The sequence below is a fragment of the Carica papaya genome, chromosome 2 (assembly GCF_054855325.1).
Source record: "Carica papaya isolate Zhongbai chromosome 2, ASM5485532v1, whole genome shotgun sequence".
In the NCBI taxonomy this organism is placed as follows: domain Eukaryota; kingdom Viridiplantae; phylum Streptophyta; class Magnoliopsida; order Brassicales; family Caricaceae; genus Carica; species Carica papaya.
Genome location: NC_142310.1, coordinates 34,729,664 through 34,747,400, shown reverse-complemented (window position 1 = coordinate 34,747,400; position 17,737 = coordinate 34,729,664). Strand labels below are relative to the sequence as shown.

Sequence of the window (17,737 nt, the reverse complement as noted above, 5' to 3'; positions counted from 1 at the left end):
TTTCCTCATTTTTGGGGTAAGACCGCACATTCAGCAATTGATGAAATCAAATTATCTTTCCTAAAGTTTTGAGATATTTATTGTGTTTTAATTTTCGTTTGATTTTCAAATTAGTTTGGCTTAAACTCGGCGCCCGAAAAAGTTACATGATTTTTGGATTAGCTTTTATTATTTTCAGTATAGTAAATAAAGTAGCAGTTACTGATCAGTTCTATTTCTTTAGGTCCTAATACAATCTAAGAAATTACATAATTTATAATCAAAATTAATTTCTGACATAATTTAATGGCGATTTGATTAGAAGTAAATGGCGGTGATGGTGATGCAACAAACGTGGTGCTGTAAGTGGGGCCTTTCAACATTAAACGCTGCCGTTTGGCCTTCCAGGTTTGTTCCGTTCTTGAACGCTGGAACCTTGAGAGTTTTCGACTCGAAATGGCCAAACGACTCGGCTCCCAACTTTTTGTTAGCAGTTCTCTCTCTCTCTCTCTCTCTCTCTCGTATGTACCGTTCTTCATTGTTTCTCTGCTAGAAGTGTTGATTCTGATTAAGTTCTCATGATATTTAGGATTATCATTCTACATAACGAATCAACAGCTGAAACAGTTGTTTTCTCCATTTGGAGTGGTTACGGAAGGTGATTTGAATCTTTCGTCTCCTTTTTTAGTCTTCAATTGTGTTTGGAATATTCTTAATTTTGAAAATTATAGAGTTTGTGCCCTATAAACTGTCTTTGTACACAGCGAGGCTGGTTATAGACCGGGAGACTCGAAGGCCTAAGGGGTTTGGTTTTGTGACATTTGAATCAGAGATTGATGCACAGAAGGCGCTGGAAGCCATGAATGGCAGGGTAATTCATTAGTTGTTATTCCATTTCCTTTTTCTTCTGGTTTGGATTTGAATCACGATTCATGCATTTGTTCTCACAATTTTATGTCCAATTTGAAGCTTGGATGTAATATGAGGAAAAACAAATTTGGGTTTGTTCAATTTTGATTGGATTATAGGAATGTTGGCAAGAGTAAGCATCAAATGGCTAAATAGGTGTTTTCTAGAATATGTTTTGTTTCCTGTTGGAATTTCAGCCGAGGTAGTTGTTTGAGTTCATTACTAATACCGGTCACTTACCTTTAGGTATTTGCTGATTTCAGATTACCATGCACGATAACAATATGATTCATTAAAACAATAAGAGAAACAATAGTTTATCTTTACCTGTATATTCTTCTTTATCTGCTCTCTGTATTTTCTTTTTTTGTCTCTCTTTTAGTGAGATCATTGTTTAAAAGCAAGTCTGAGGAAGAGTTTGGGGTCTAGAATAATACAAAAGCTCAAGATCCTGAGAAGATTGAAGAAGCCTAGAAAGAAGTTGTGGAATTGAAAAAAGCGCCGGTAGTATTAACATTAAATCAAGAAAGCACTTAGCAGGATTGAAGAATTCAGGATATTTAAAAAAAAAAAGGATTGAAGAATTCAGGCAAATGTTCATTAATGGGAAGAAATATCCAAATGGATAAGAGGTGATGAGTGGTGAAATAATGGTGATCATAAAAGGGAAGGACCGCACTGAAGGGAAGAAGACCAGTCCATTGAAGATTATAAATCTAATTTTCATGGTACCAGTTTGTAACGGTTATATTTGGGTGATGGCTGTGCTCAGGGATCCTAATTTTGATGTCCTAGATCTGGATGAGATGGTCTGATTGAGGTGGCTGTATGGAGCGGAAAGATTGTTCGATATTGTAAAAGCTTCTTCCGTGTAATCATCTGAAGGGAAGAAGAGCAGTACGGCGCAAATCATAATGTTCTTGGTACAGCCCTAATTTCAATTATAATGTGAAATATATGTTGGAGTAGGTATTTCTTGGGACTCTTAAGTTTGATTTCCTAGATTTGAATGGGATAGTATGAAAAGGTGCCTGTCATAGAGCCGAAAGATTTTCTGCTTCAATATACACAGAAGGAAAAACTCTAGGATAGTACAAGATGCTCATGAAAACTAAGCTACTGAGAGAGTGGTTGGTCAGTTAGAATCTTTTGGATTCTTGAATGGAAAGATTCTGGGAGATCTCATTCTTTGACCCCATGGTAGAACTCATAAATTTCAAACAAACAGATTCTTTACAAGATTAATTAAAACATTGGTGTGCTTTACTAAGTAGAGTTTCATTAGTGAATAGCAGCTTAGCTATTTTCTTATTGGTTTTAAAAACATGAATTACAAGCCCAGTAAGAGCACAACACCCAGTAAATTTAGAGTAAGAGTGAGCCTTTGCCAGATTACAAGGTGATGTATTGAAAACCATTTATCACCAAAACAGAGAGGTACATCCTCCCCACAGTTACCTAGCGCTCTATGAATATCGGCCACCTAATCCAGAGTTGCTAAGAGAAAGAACGCTGGAACAATAGATGATCTGGAGTCTTAGCAGCTCCTTTACGAAAATAACAATAATTTACCTCGATCTTCCCCTATTTTTGTAATATTGTCAACAGTGAGATACAATCTCTAATTAAAAACAATTCTAGGTGAAAAAATTAACTTCTAGATTTATTTCCTGAGGAAGAAGCAATTTTCAACCTGTCAGTGGGAAAGTACAGATTTATACTTAACCTGTTCATCTCGCCCCAGGGGATCCACCAACCAAGAGGATAGATATTCCATGAGCCAACATGTTCATCTCTCCCTAATCACTTAAATTCTGAATAAGGTCAACACTCCAAGCCACGTGGTTATTATCACAAGAGCAATATTTACTCACTCCTCATAGTTCCTTTCATGAAGCAAGAGCACTCCAACATCGCACTAGATTTTTTGCCTCCCCATTTGTTCTGGTGAAAGAGAAAGATGGTACATGAAGAATACACATTGATTACTGAGAGTTAATTAAAAAAACTTTGAATGACAATTTTCCCACCCTGTTTATAGAAGACTAGATTAATTTGGTGGAGCCACAATATTTTTAAATCCAGTTACCATATAATATGAATGGAGAAGATCTACATAAGACAACATCCCTTTGGATTAACGTATGCAACTTCAACCTTCAACCTTCCAAGCTCTAATGAACAATGTAGTTAGATCATCATCAAGGAAATTTGTCATCATTTCCTTACAGTCGATCAATAGAGCAACATTGAGAACACCTAGCAAAGGTGCTTAAGAGCATTTCCTCTAAAATTACACATTATAGCAAAGGTGCTTGAAAGCCAATGTGTCCATGGTAACACAGGAGTTGGATATTTGGGATACAATATATCCCAATAAGGAGTGGAAACAGATCTAACGAATGTACAAGCGGTGAAGGGTTGGCCTAGATTGTACAAAGCAATCTAGAGGTTTTCTTACTTGACTGGTTACTATCTTTGAGGGTTGTGGAACAGTAGCAAAAATATTAGTAGAAATGCTGAAAATAAATGGGTTTACACGGATATACAATGACCTAATGGCTTTTGAGAGACTGAAGGAAGCAGTTATAAACTCCCTAATCCTATCAATAAGGAACACTTGTTAGCCTTTATCAATAAAGCGTCTTCTCCCAAGAATAATTTATTGTTAGTTTATAACAAGGAGTGAATAGCTGTTGCTTTTAAAGTGTCCAAATAACAATTATATTTGGTGGGAAGGAGATATTAACACAGAGTATGATAGCTTAAAATTACCTATCGGAACAAATAATGGTTACTTCTAGCCAACTGAGATGGTTGTCAATACTAAATGTGATCAGATTATGAGACATCCTATAAAAAGGAAGGAAAAATCTGACTATGGTTGTTTCTTCCGTCCAAACTCATTTCCTGGCAGAAATAAAACCACATGGTAATGGGATCAACTCTATGAGTGACATCTGATTAGCAAGGCAACACTGGACAGATGGGAAATTCACTTGGTACGTGGAAGAATGGCAATAAACCAGAACTAAGATTAAAGTTGATAGAAGAATTTCATGAATCACCCCAACGGGGCTGCCATTCAGGAGTAAAAGCTAACTTGAAAGGATGTCAATTGGTTTTTGTTGAAAGGGATCGGAGAGGGATATTTGAATTCATACGGGGATAGCTGCACTTGTCAGACCAGATTTAGCAGTTTACTATGGTTGCTACAGCCTGTACCCAGTCTGGAAATCTCATGGCCAGATCTATATGGATTTTATGGAAAAATTTTCTTGTCTCCATGTATAAATCATTTTGTGAATCAAACCAAAATCTGTTATACTGAACTGGTACGTAAAAAATTGTGGCCTATCCTATTAAATCATCTCCACTTTCTTCTCTACCATAATCGTCTACCTGTTTCTCTCTTTTATCTCCTCTTTGTTTAAGGTCTCTCTTCCCCTATATTCTTTTTCTAGAGCAACTACAAGTAACACAATTTTGTCACTAGTGGTATATTTGATCAAATGAATAAAAGTTGACCACTAGGAATTTGCTAATAACAAGTTGTCACCTCACCCTAAAAAACAATCAAAATAATTTCTAATATAGCTTTTTTTTTTTTTTCTAAATGGCTTATGTAAGATAAAAGTATATGAAGATACTAAAATTACATAAACATTATTAAAATATTTTCCGGTAGTAAATACATTCTATCTTTTAACTTATTTTACTTCGTCATAACTTATGGATAATATTGTCTTCAACTTCCTTGCACGTTTTGTATTAATGTGACTATCTTCTTATGTCATATGAATCCAGGTACTGGCATCTTTTTTGTTAAAAACTCTTATTAGCCAGGTTCCATATGTTTGACTGCATAACTAATTGTTATGTGCCACATGGCTACTAGAAATGATTTACACATGATTGGTAGAATGGGTGACACATGGCTGGTAGAACAAAACTAGTTTTGTTTTGTTTATCTAGCTATCTAGTGTTATTTAATGATATAAGTAATTATTGGGATAAGCTGGAAGGTAGTTTCTATAACATGTGGGGTAAGTGTGTTAATGGTTTCTAGGATGTGGAAGAGTTTTTTTTTTTTTGGAAATATGATGTGAAAGAGTTACTGAGATTGTTTCAAGGATGTTGATTGTTACTTCAAACTAGGGACCTTACTATTCTTATCAATTTTATTTTATTGTATAAAGAGAATTATGATATGGATTAGACATGCAAAGAAATTTGTCAAACAATTTTCTTGAGTACTTTAAACTCTAAGATTGCAGGGTTCTCTAATAACGAGTTCATACTATCAACTAAATTTCATAACCAGATCTTAAGAATGACAATGACAAATTGGTATCACAGCCAATAGTTATGGATGATTTTTGTTCAATGTTTGCATTCTTCTCAAAACTTGCTAAGAAGATCGAGATCAATACCATGTGAAGCTCGATCTACTGGCAAGTTGCTCGGATGAAGTTTCCAGAGAACTTCTGGCTAGTAGAAGTTCACCAAGTGAATAGGGAGAAAACAATGTCCGTCCTGGTCACCAAGAGCATTACATTGGTAATCCTCATGCAGAAAAAAGGAGAGTTTTCATTCATAAGTAAACCAAATTTGATTCTCTCAATAAGAAAAATGATAGGGCTGCTAGAGAGTCTAAGACCAGGAAATGACCAACCAGACAAATAACTGTGCTCTGTTTTTACATCAAGTAAGAATTATGATCCAAATGATAGTGGTGTGAATCTGATGCAGACTTCACCAGAAGTCCGCACTCTAGAAAGAGAAGAAGAAGAAGAACGGGGAGAGAAATCAAAGGAGCAAAAGAAAACACAATTTAGACCCCTTGTTAGAGTGTCTCTATGAGAAAAGAGAAGATCAGTCCTGGCAAGAGCCTTACAATTTACATCAGATGGTAAGTCTGAACTCTTTTTGGTTCAATAAGTCAACTCACTTTTAATCATTTCCTTACGGAAAACAGTTACCATGGGCTGAAAAAGGGGAACACAGAGTGAAGAATTAGTTACTGGCAAATCAACATGTCTTGCTTCCAGCATTGATTGGCAAACAATTGTCTAGGATGATGCAACAAGGCGGACTATTTTCCAATAATGAATTTCTGGTTTTTAGTTGAGTTGAAAAGTATCCTTCCTTACTTTGATTTTTACAATTGTACATGATTTCTGCAGTCAATACCAATTTGTTTTAATAACATATCGATTTAGAATTGGAAGAAAAAAATTATTTATTGAAAATAAAAGGATTTGCTTTCTATAAAAGAAAAAGATTTGTTACTTGTTCTTGCTTGCCTCTCTACTAGATTCTGTAATTCCCTACTGCTATTGCACTTTTTTGTTGCACATCTAGTTGGGATGCTTGAGGGACACACCTTTTTTAGGAAGGATGTACTGTTCCGTCACATGGTTACTGGAAATGATAGACACATGGTTGCTAGAGTGGTTGACATGTAGCTGCTAGAGTAGGTGACACATGACTGCTAGAACCAAATTGTTCTATTTTATTCATCTAGTTATTTAGTCTTATTCATTTTATAAATAGTTATTCGGATGAGTGTGAAGGTGAAGGTAATTTCTTTAATATGCGAGATGGTGGTGTTAGTAGTTTCTAGAATGAAGGACACTTACTCAGGTGGTTTTTAGTATGTGAGGTAGTTACTTCCAAACTTGGGAAGTTAATGTTCTCTATTAGCTAGCTCATACCATCAACTAAATTTCATAACTAGATCTTAAGAATGACCATGACAAATTGGCATCCGAGCCAATATTTGTAGATAATTTATGTTTGATGTTTTCATCTTTCTCAATACTTACCAAGAAGATCGAGGTCAATACCATATGAAGCTCGACCTGTTGGCAAGTTGCTCGGATGAAGTTTCCATCGAACTTCTGGCTAGTAGACATGCACCAAGCAAATGGGGAGAAAACAATGCCCGTCTTGTCACCAAGAACATTACGTTGGTAGTCCTCATGCACAAAAAGGGAGAGTTTTCATTCGTAAGTAAACCAAATAAGATTTTCTCGATAAGAAACATGATAGGGCTGCTATGGAGTCTAAGACCGGGAAATGACCAACCAGAGAAATAACTTGCTCTTGGATCTCAAGTAAGAAACATGATCCAAGTGATGGTGGCGTGAATCTGATGCAGACTTCAATAGAAGTGTGCACTCTAGAAAGAGAAGAAGAAGAGGGGAGAGAAATCAGAGGAGCCAAAGAAAACACAATTTAGATCCCTTGGCAGTGCTATGCATCTCTATGAGAGAAGAGAAGATCAGTGCTGGCAAGAGCCTTACGATTTACATCATATGGTAAGTCTGGATTCTTTTCAGTTCAATAAGTCCACTCACTTTTAATCATTTCTTTATGGAAAACAGTTATCATGGAAAAAGGGGAACACAGAGTGAAGAATTAGTCACTGGCAAAACATGTCTTACTTCCAGCATTTTATTGGCAAACAATTGTCTAGGAGAATGCAACTAGGCAGACTTTTTGCCAATAATGAATTTCTGGTTTTCATTGAGTTGAAAAGTATCCGACTTCTTAAATTTTTACGATTGCACATGATTTATGTGGTCAATACCAATATGTTTTCACAATATACAGATCTAGAATCAGAGAGAAGAATTATTTATTGAAAATAAAGTGGAAAAGATTGTTATTTGCACCTGCTTGCCTCTCTTCTAGATTCCGTAATTCCTTATTGCTATTGCACTTTTTGGTTGCACATCTAGTTGGGATGCTTAAGGACAAACACCTTTTTGAGGGAGGATGTGTTGTTACATCACATGGTTACTGGAAATGATTGACACATGGTTGCTAGAGTAGGTGACACGTAGCTGCTAGAGTAGGTGACACCGACTGCTAGAACCAAATTGTTTTTATTTTATTTATCTAGTTATTTAGTTTTATTTAGTGCCTAAGTAGTTATTGGGATAAGTGTGAAGGTAGTTTCTGTAATATGCTAGACAATGTGTTAGTAGTTTCTAGGATGGACAGGTACTTAGGTGGTTTTTAGTATGTGAGGTAGTTACTTCCAAACTGGGTAACTTATTGTTGTTAAAAGTTCTGAAATACTTTGCAACTCTAGGAGATCATCGAATTCTCTCTTAAAGAAGACCCATACTATTAATAAACTCTCATAACTATATCCTAAAAAAAGACTATAACAATGAGTCATATAGATAGATGCATACTTATACTAGACAATCTCAGATGAGTTGGAGCAACCTGTCGTATGAGGTAGTTGATAGAGTCGTCCTAGTTTATAAATCTGTTTAGTTTGTTATGTTATTGGGCCAACTTTTTTCATCTTTTTCTTTAGCTATTATGTAATTGATCAGGTTGGCTGGAGATGTTGCATCGTGTGGCTGGTTAGTCTTAACATTGTTATGAGAATCGCTGTTCTGATTCAGGGGAAAATCTATGATGCCTATGCAATAACTTATTATCTTGCTATAATTTTATAGTTTCTGTGCAAAATAAGTGTTTATAACAAAGATGCTGAATTATCATCAAATGTTAGAATACTATCTTTGAGGCACCATACTAGAACCTGCTACCTCTATCTATGATGCCTATGCAATAACTTATCGTCTTGCTAATAATTTTATAGTTTCTGCACAAAATAAGTGTTTAAAACAAAGAAACTGAAATATCATCAAATGTTAGAATACTATCTTTGAAGCACCATACTAGAACCTGCTACCCCACTGCCATTTCATTTTTCTTATTTATTTCTGGTGCCTTCCGCAGATACTTGATGGTAGGCTTATCTTCGTTGAAGTTGCCGAAACGTCCAGGTAAGATGCTAGTTCTAGAGAACAAGAACTGCATGCGGGGACTTGTGCGGCCGGCATTAGTTGATTAATCAAAAATTTGTAATATTATATTAAGCTTGGATGTAAAATACTTATCCAAATGATAGCACTAAATAAATATATGTTCTATTACAAGTTATTTGAAATATTGTACTTGCTAGTCTTTGTGGGCCTTTAACATGGGAGCACCTTCCTACAGCAAAATGTTGATATAACTGTTGGTTTTTGAATAAATCTATCTTCATAGTTTTTCCGAGGTGCTAAAGTTCAAGTAACTTTTCATTTAGGAATTCAGGTAAGGAATAAATACCACCCAAAAATTTTGAACAGAATCTTCCTTGGTCGGTGTTTTTGTTATGCAATACAAGATTTTCTGTTTGAAGTGTTGAGTGGGAATTTCTAAGCAGCCACCTAATTTGGTACTTTTAACAACTACTCTGTTAAATCTGAATGGTATAATCATCCATCACCCAGTTGTATCTCAGGAGTAATGCACGAGATCTTCAATTCAGAAGTTAAAATGCAAAAAAAAAAAAAATATTTCCAAAAGAAAAGACAAGATAAAAATGGAAAACCAAACAACAAAAATTAAAAATGAACAAATCCTTTTACATTGACAAGAGTGAGTTGAAGCAGTTAAAAAGAAGTCAATATTATAATTTAGTCCCATGACAGAGAAACTGGACTAAGAGCACCAAAGTACTGTTTTTTTTTTTTTTTGGTGGTAAAATCAAACAGCTTCCACCTCAGTCTTTCTACTCAAATCAGCCTGGAATCAGGGACAAATCTAAAGAACTGCTGATAAGCATACAATAAGTCGATCACGATATGCAGATTTCTTCAAGGCCGAATTGTCACTCCCTGCCTGCTGAAAGAGTATTGAGTTCCCGTCAATCACTTTTACAAATACACACGGGAAGCAACTTCGCTACAGATTCCATTTCTTGGTACGAAACACACTCGATATAAGCCTGTCCTGGAATTGGAGTTGCAAGAAGTCCACCATGCAAACTTTGTACCTATGTAAAAGGGAGCAGCTTGTGATTCTATAAAAAAACAGATATTACTTCAAGACCTTCACCTAAAAGAATCCAGTAACTTGGGTGCAACCAGAGAATCCTACCTCGTAAATACAAGCATGAAATTTGAGATAGTCATTCACTCCAAACTGGCTGGGACAAGACTATATTGAGGACCAAAAATGTGAACTTATGAAGGAGAACCATACTAAAATAAGAGGAGATAATACTGGACTGGTTATAAAACCAAACCAAAATAATCAAAACAATACAAAATTAATGCTCAAGCTCACGCTAAGTAAAAATTAATGGGGTATGTATTGCTGACAGCTTAAGCAGATTGCCACTAATAGTTCTGGGGACTCACAACCATCATCTTGTGCATACACACATTCATTGAAGAAGGGAGACAAATTTTTAACAAAAAAATTTGCAGCCCAGCCTATTAACTTTTCAGTAGGCCTTGGGTTTGGGCAGATGGCTGCATTTTTTTTTTTTTGGAAAATTCATTTTGCTTCCTCAATGAATGTGTGCATTGATGCCCTTTCTTGATAAATGCTTGCATCGATATGGTTCTCCACTGCTGTAATGTTCCAATAGAGGCCGTTAATGTGGCAATTTACTCGAGCCGTCATTTTATAGTGTCAATCTGTTTTGAAATGTCAATAACTTTAACATATTGCTATTGTCAGTGGCAATGTGCTAGCTCACTTGGCAGGAACAGGTACCATTTAAACAGTAGTTTTTAACCGTGCATGAAATGAGAATCAACCTTTTTTACAGTCAGTAAATGAAGAAAGAAGAACAGAAATTATTTTAAGAGATTTCAGTGAGCATGCTTCCATACTAAATGATGCTGGTGGGAGAAATCCAACTATTGTAGGCTGAGTGGCCTCAACAAGAACCAGATGCTCTTGCTAACTGCATAATAGAAGTTTTCTAATTCATAAAGTCAATAATAAGCAGAGTAAGTATCAAGAAACATAATAGCATATATTACCTGGATGTTGAGATTAGCCCTTATGTGCATAGTAGACACGAACATTTCTGCCATCCAGTAACTGAAAATAACCATAATACAATATATAGATTAAAAGCCGGTTAGACAAGGAAGTGGGGCTTGGGGAGCTACCAAATGCATACCCCACCCGCAACTTTATCAGAATATCTGAAGCATACCTTACCATGCATCTCTTTTAGAGCTGTACTGGCAGCAGCTTCAGAAGTGAATCGCACAAATCCATAACCTTTTGATTTTCCTTTCACATGATCACAAATAACATTCACTGCCAAACCCATCAATGCGATAGCTTGTGTAACTTATTTTCTGCAAAGATCCCTGACTCTAAATAAATTCCAAGAAAAATAGGATCATCCTGCAAAAATTACCTTCAAGAATTTCACCATGCTGTCCAAATGCATCCCTCAAGACAGTTTCATTGGTATCATATGATAGGCCTGCTATCCAAACCACATGTTACACTTCTATCTTAGCTTTAATATTTGTTCAATTTAAGGCGCAGAGCTTGCAAACATAGTCAAAAAGAAAAAAAAACGTCAAGTTTCCATTTTGTTTTGCTTCCAAGAAAAATTAGAGAAATAAACAGGGTTCCAGATATTAGTTTTTAAATAATACTGCTGCTGAAAAATTGTTAACTATGAAATTATATGACCCATTTATCTTTTTTCTTCCCTGAACCAGCCCAATAAAATTTAACGTTCACTTAGTATAACCAAAGATTGGGAAGGCGGTTTCAGTGACAAGGATTTAGCCAACAGAATTGTGCACGTGAGGCCACCATGCTAACAGCACTAGTCAGTCAAATCAAGTTGTAAAAATAGTGCATTTAATGAGATGTATCAGCAAAACAAGGAGAAGAAGCTAAGAAGGAACTAGGATAAGGCAAGTAGCTGGAGAGCAGTTGTTCCTTTATCATAAAAATAAATTTTGTTTTGCAGTAGCAAATCGTAATAAAGAAGTTACTTTGGAATTCTGAGTTCTCTCTTGATGAGCCCATACCATTCAGATCCCATAACAAGATTGTAATTGGAGACCATAACCTTTGGTATCAAAGCCTATTAGTTTGGAATAGTTATGGTAACCCTAACAAATGTTTGGATTTCCTCAAATGTTACTAGGAGGTTAAAGCAAAGGAATGTCTTGAGCAGGAGCAAACCATGGCTGCTTTCAGCTCATTCTAACAGCACTTTGAGTCTTTCCTTAAATTGAATGAAGTGGACTGAACTAGAGAATGGATGGAGCGTAATCAGGATATGATGAAAATGGCACGACATGGCTGCCATAGTGTCGAAGCACCACAAACTAATCAACCACATAAATGCACTTCTAGACCCCAAAGTGGAAAATGTGATCAAGGTGATGACACTGCAAATAAGGGTCATAGAGAGCACCACCAAAATGCTGCGGAGAATGTGTCAGGAGCCTTAGACATAAGCTTCAACTGACGGATTGGTTGATAGGTGAGCTTGGAAATTAGGGTTAGGATAAGATTTAGGGTTTTAAAAAGAAAGCAGAGAGAAGGGAGTGAGAGAGTGGGAAGAAAAAAATTGAGAGAGAATTCTGAGTAAAGTTGAGAGTTGAGAAATCCAGTCAGTATGTTTTTTCCTTACTGCCTTCTCTTCCCTTCCAAAGTTTTCTATATCCCTCTCCCGAACAAGCAAAGGAATTACAAAAATAACTAATACAGAAAAGATTCTTTTATTCTAACTAATTTAGCCATTAACCAGATATTGAAACTGTCGCCAGCTCACCCTTTTACACCAGTGGCCCTCGCCCTCCTCTAGTAAACTTTTAGAGCCTTGTTGAATTTTTCTAGTGGCGCGCTGCTGAAAGCACAGGCCTGACAGTTCCTCTCACTTGAAAAGCAACCTTGTCCTCTAAGTTGAAATCAGGAAACTTACTCATAATTTTGTCACTTCTTTCCATGTAGCCTCTTCCTTCTCCATGTCTGCCCACTGTACCAGAACCTGATTCGGTGGTTTACCCTGGCAGTATAGAGTTCTCTACTGCAGTATTAGATAAGGCTTGATTTCAAATAACTCTCGGGGATTTACATCTAATAATTCTTCAAAATAAGACTCTTCCCCTGTGTAGTATTTCTTTAACTGAGACACATGGAACACCGATGCACCTTTGCACCTTCAGGAAGTTTTAAGCGATATACTACTAGTCCACCTTTCAATGACCTCAAAAGGTCCAAAGTATTTGGTTGCCAACTTCAAATTCTTTCTAGTTGCCAGGGAAGTTTGCCTATATGGTTGTAGCTTGAGTAGGACCAAGTCATTGACTTCAAATTTTCTCTCAGCTCTCCCTGATCCGCAAACTGTTTATAACAATGCTGGCCCTCTAGGAGCTGTTGCTTCAGCATCTTACTCACCCTTTGCCTTTCCTCCAAAAACCCTTCCAATTGAGCTGAAGGAGTATCAATCTCCAAAGTGTCATAGGAGTCCAGAGGAGGATAACCATAAAGTATAGACTAGAATGATAGGTATACCACCATTCTGCCAACCCCAGCCATCTTGCCCAAGTCTGAGGTTCTTTAGTTGCCATACAACGCAGATAGGTCTCCAGGCATTGATTTAATCTCTCTGTTTGAAAATCCGCTTGTGGATGGTACTAAGATGTAGGGAGTTGCCTGTCAGCTTTATGAACTCCTACCAAAACTAACTAGTGAAGATTATGTACCCGTCAATCACCATGACTTTGGGAGGACTACGCAGGCAGTTAATTGTGTCCACAAAGACCTGTGCCACTTCTGCTGCAGAAAAAGGGTGGTAAGGCCTATGAAATGGTCATACTTGGGGAATATGTCCATAATACTAAGATGGTATCTAGGTTGCCAGAGTTGGGCAAAATTCATAGAAATATGGGTCCTAAACCATGATAAGAGAGCCACCATCTTCCTCTTCCTGTAATTAAACACCTCTTGCCCTTCGGCTGTTACAACACTATCTTTTATCACACTAAAAGCTAACCAGCATTTATGAGCAACTTTTTCTCCATTTCTTTCTTTAGGTGTTGGGGTCTTGATCTTCTCAGGCTGCCAATATCTGTTACTCCTTGTAAGGTGACTGCCACCCCATTCATTTCAAAGCTGACTCTGAAGTTGATAAAACTAAAGTTCATAGAACTGCATTATTTCATTTCACCCCCAAGATAATATCATAACTCTCCAATTCAATCACCCTTAGATTATAACAGAAGTGATAGTTCTGCTGCATAGTCCAACTCACTCTTTCACTGCTCATATTTTATTTTTCTTTTTTTTGTTTTATGATATGGATGAACAGATGCAAAGGATATGTATATAATAATAACTGAATGGAACAAGAACAAAAAACTATGCAATGATAGATTATGCAATATAGTAAGATATATCTAGTGTCTAAACTCTGATACCAAATGATGCAGAACCCAGGATCAACAATGTGATCAAAATTTCACACATACACAATTAGCACCAAGAACTTAATCTTTAAATAAAGTTTCTCTACTTAACCCACAATCAACCTATGATCGAAACTAAGATAATAAAAATAAATGAATTTATTATAACACCATAAGAAAAATCTTAATAAGTTCAAATTAACTCGAGAAAAGAGATTGATAAAAACGCCACAAATTATCTTGATAAGTAGACACCAATTCCACAATCAACAAAAAAGTTGAAAAAAATCTCACCAGTTGAAAATGTAGAAAGTTTTGAATTTTATTGACTTCAAACTTGAATCTTGAATGATTTACAATCAATTCTTGAGACTTATTTATAGTTAAAGGTCAAATGACATATCAGAAAAAAAAATCTCCTAATTAATTGTACAAGATTGACTAGGAAACCAAATTAAAAATAAAATAATAAGGAAATTATAATTAGGAAAAATTCAATCAAAATAGTATAAATATGCTGGCCCTTTAGGAAAGCTCTTGATTGGTGAAGATTCCTCTTTAATTGATAGTATTTTTGAGTGAAGAAAAGGAAAATTAGGGCCAACTTTAGAGTGGACACCAAATCTGTCATTATCTTCCTAAACTGGTGAAGTCCATGTCTTTAAATACTAGAGATTCGGTTTCCTCTTTTTGAAAGATTAAGATCAGCTAAGGAGGATCTTTTGGATTCAATGACGAGTCTCCTTGAATTTGGTAGCTGCTTTGAGATGAAAATTTTAAGGCAAGAATATTTTCTTGCTCGGGAAAAGATCCCTTACAGTTTAAGGGAATTTTCCATAAGCTTATCTCAGTTTCTTCCCTTAATCGTGAGGATGCATGACTGAATTTGCCCATGGCCGAGTGGGCTTATTCTTCTTCCCTTGTGGGCTTCCATACTTGGTTCAAACCCTTCTTTCTTACTAATTCGTCCCTTAATATAATTAAAGAAGTTTTCCTCAAGCCTCTTTGTCCATGTTCTTGTGCTTGGCCGACTTATCTTTAGGATGTTTTTCTCATGTGTTCCAAGTCCATCATATGAGACTTCCAAGTTTTGCTTCCCTCCATGTGGGTGTTGTTTATGACCTAAAACACTTTGATCACCCATAGAACAACCCATGCCATGACCTATTAAGAGTATAACATTCAAGCTGTCCGTGCTCACAGCATTGTGCCTTGTTGTCTTTTTACCAACCATTAGTTAGCAGATTATGTAATTTGAATAACTCTACAGTTGTTGTCTAGATAAGACAAATACTAGAAAACAGTTATTCAGTTTATTTTAAGAATAAATTCATTTTGCAATAATGAAAGTTATGAGAGAAGATATGATTAAAGCATACATAATAAAGAATATCATTTTGAAGGAAACTTCTACAATAATCTAAGCTAACAAGTCAGAAAAGTAGAATTACGTTCCTTAATGCAACAGTGACAACCTTGTTACTTTCAATATTGCTAAAACCAAACAAATGAAGTAAAATGCCTGACTTCTTGATCACAGAGTTCTCAATGGAACTGGATCATCAAATTGCAAAAAACTATCAGGAGAAATAATGTGCACTGTGGTTTCCTGATCAATTCCAATAAAACCTAAATCCTAGATTTGGATTCCCATGTGCTAGTACACTCCATCCGATCCAGATTTTTGCCGAACCAAACTCACAGTACACAGATTTACTCACAATTGTATGTGTTCCCAAAAAATTTTCATGCCATGGATTACTATCAATTGTGTGCTTTTCCAAAAGCATTATGCCTTTGATGCCGAACCTGACACAATTATTGTAAAGGCCTTCAAGAATGGGTTTTCTATGAAGTTTGGATATTTTGCCCCTGGAGACTATAGGTATGCTGGCTTCACTATAGTTAGGATTGCAATGAAACCATCATGCACTGAATATGAGGGGGCTGTTTATAACTACCAAAAACCTGATCCCAACATCTGTAGTCATGTTTATTGCTGACACCTTTAAGCATCAAGTTGAAGAAACTCCTTCCATACATTTGCATGCATGCCCCTCATATAGCCAGTTCCTTAGTGTAATTCTCTCATCTCCGTAATTGTCTCACAGTTCTTGTAAATCTCTTTGTTTTCTTCCTTGCCACGAATCCTTCCTAGAGACATTGGCTCCCACTTACACACCAATCCTTGTCACCAGTCCTTTCTAAATTTTTCAAATGTTTGTGTTAAGGAATATATGTTCAAACTGATGGCCCAATTGGACATCTGATCCCGGTCAGAATTTAATCTCTCATACGATGAACCATCTGATGCAAACCAGATAAGCTTTTAGTAAATAATTCCTACTCATGGGTGTCAGTTCAGATTCTTATACACCATAATGCTTGAACACAAGAACTTACCTCTTTGCAGATGCCATAGAAATATCCTATGCTGTTTATACCTTGTGGAAAACCCTTGGGAATTTTTCAAGATTCTCACAGACACATCTCCCAAGACCTTATCTTGCCGTCAAAATCTCTGGTGAAATCTAATGTATAAGCATCTGGACAAGACCTTTAGATTCACAATGCCAAAACCATGAATTCAGCAAGACTTCCCTAAAGTGACCTAGATATGCTCCTGTTAGAACTGGAGGAACTCCTACCTTCACCTTCCTCTCTAATGACTGTGCGCACTGTATCTAACCTTTCGCCAAAATCAACCTATCATTTCTACTAAGAATTAAAAATTCCCCCTCCATTCTTGTTTTGCAGCCAACATTCCATCATCTTCCTAAAAGGGGCTTAAAATCAATTGCTTGAGACCCAAATCATATAAAGAAGAAATTTCCAATTTAATTCATCTTAAAAGCAGTTCGAGCATTTCGATTTGCGGCCAATATCCATCAGCTTCCTAAAAGATGATTCTAGCCAATAGCTACAGATCCAAACCAATTAAAACTGTAAATAAATCACTTGGGTGGAAATTGATAAACTTCTAATTTTGAAATAACTGAACAAATTTCTCATCCAATTAATCATAAAATCAGTTCAATCATTTCACGGAAAATAAAAGGATTCATAATCAGAACAGCGAGATACTACTGATAATATAAAACCAGAGAAAAAACAGAACATATAGTGAAAGAAGAGTGGAGAAAGAGACCTCCAACAAATAACTTGGAGCAAGATTCGCGAGCCTGTATCCATTTACTGACAGGAATAGTACGGGAGATACGAATAACGCCATTAGAGCACAGCATTTTCGTTCTTTCAGATACTATGATCAGAAAAATAAGCTTGAAGAGTCAAGAGGTGTTCTTATGAAAAAAGCAGGCGAAGAAGATGATTTAAACGAAAGGCGTCGTCTTTATAGGTTTTGATGGATTGACTTAAAACGCACCGTTTACCTCTTTCTCCTGCAATAACAAACTTTCTGGGCCTTGACGATGTTTCCTGGATCAAAGCCCATCATATTCAAATCTCATTTCTAATAATTTACCATAATTTTTTCATTTTCCCATTTTTAATATTGAAATAAACATAAAATATTCAATAATTTCGTATAAACTTGAGTGTCTCTTTTTTTTTTTTTTGTAAATATTTTA

The 17,737-nt window shown here is 36.1% G+C and overlaps 2 protein-coding genes across 15 annotated transcripts; one reads left to right on the top strand and one right to left on the bottom strand.

The window, feature by feature from the left end:
* The first annotated feature begins 19 nt into the window (after window positions 1–19).
* LOC110806938 (RNA-binding (RRM/RBD/RNP motifs) family protein) lies at window positions 20–8,859 on the top strand. 5 transcript variants are annotated; one of them, XR_015817344.1, is made up of 7 exons: window positions 20–472; window positions 569–637; window positions 744–850; window positions 5,641–5,800; window positions 5,867–6,027; window positions 6,721–7,211; window positions 8,656–8,859. XR_015817344.1 is itself a non-coding variant. In XM_022031942.2 (4 exons), exons 1-4 carry the CDS (start codon window positions 436–438, stop codon window positions 8,704–8,706), a joined length of 264 nt encoding a protein of 87 aa, XP_021887634.1. In that variant the 5' UTR covers window positions 249–435; the 3' UTR covers window positions 8,707–8,859. The 5 variants fall into 5 exon arrangements, 1 of the variants encoding a protein (XP_021887634.1); XR_015817343.1 differs by having other exon boundaries at window positions 5,641–6,027; window positions 6,724–7,211; XR_015817342.1 differs by having other exon boundaries at window positions 5,641–6,027.
* A 449-nt stretch (window positions 8,860–9,308) lies between these two features.
* LOC110806937 (glycine-rich RNA-binding-like protein) lies at window positions 9,309–17,483 on the bottom strand. Of its 10 annotated transcripts, none has more exons than XR_002538381.2 (6): window positions 17,296–17,483; window positions 11,129–11,197; window positions 10,919–11,025; window positions 10,740–10,800; window positions 10,587–10,660; window positions 9,309–9,739 (listed from the first exon to the last, which is right to left on the bottom strand). XR_002538381.2 is itself a non-coding variant. In XM_022031938.2 (5 exons), the coding sequence occupies exons 1-4, from the start codon at window positions 17,390–17,392 to the stop codon at window positions 10,753–10,755; spliced, it is 321 nt and encodes a 106-aa protein (XP_021887630.1). In that variant the 5' UTR covers window positions 17,393–17,483; the 3' UTR covers window positions 9,309–10,660; window positions 10,740–10,752. The 10 variants fall into 10 exon arrangements, 6 of the variants coding, with proteins under 6 accessions (XP_021887630.1, XP_021887631.1, XP_088070463.1 ...); XR_015817346.1 differs by having other exon boundaries at window positions 10,924–11,025; XR_002538379.2 differs by having other exon boundaries at window positions 9,844–10,800.
* Window positions 17,484–17,737: the final 254 nt, after the last annotated feature.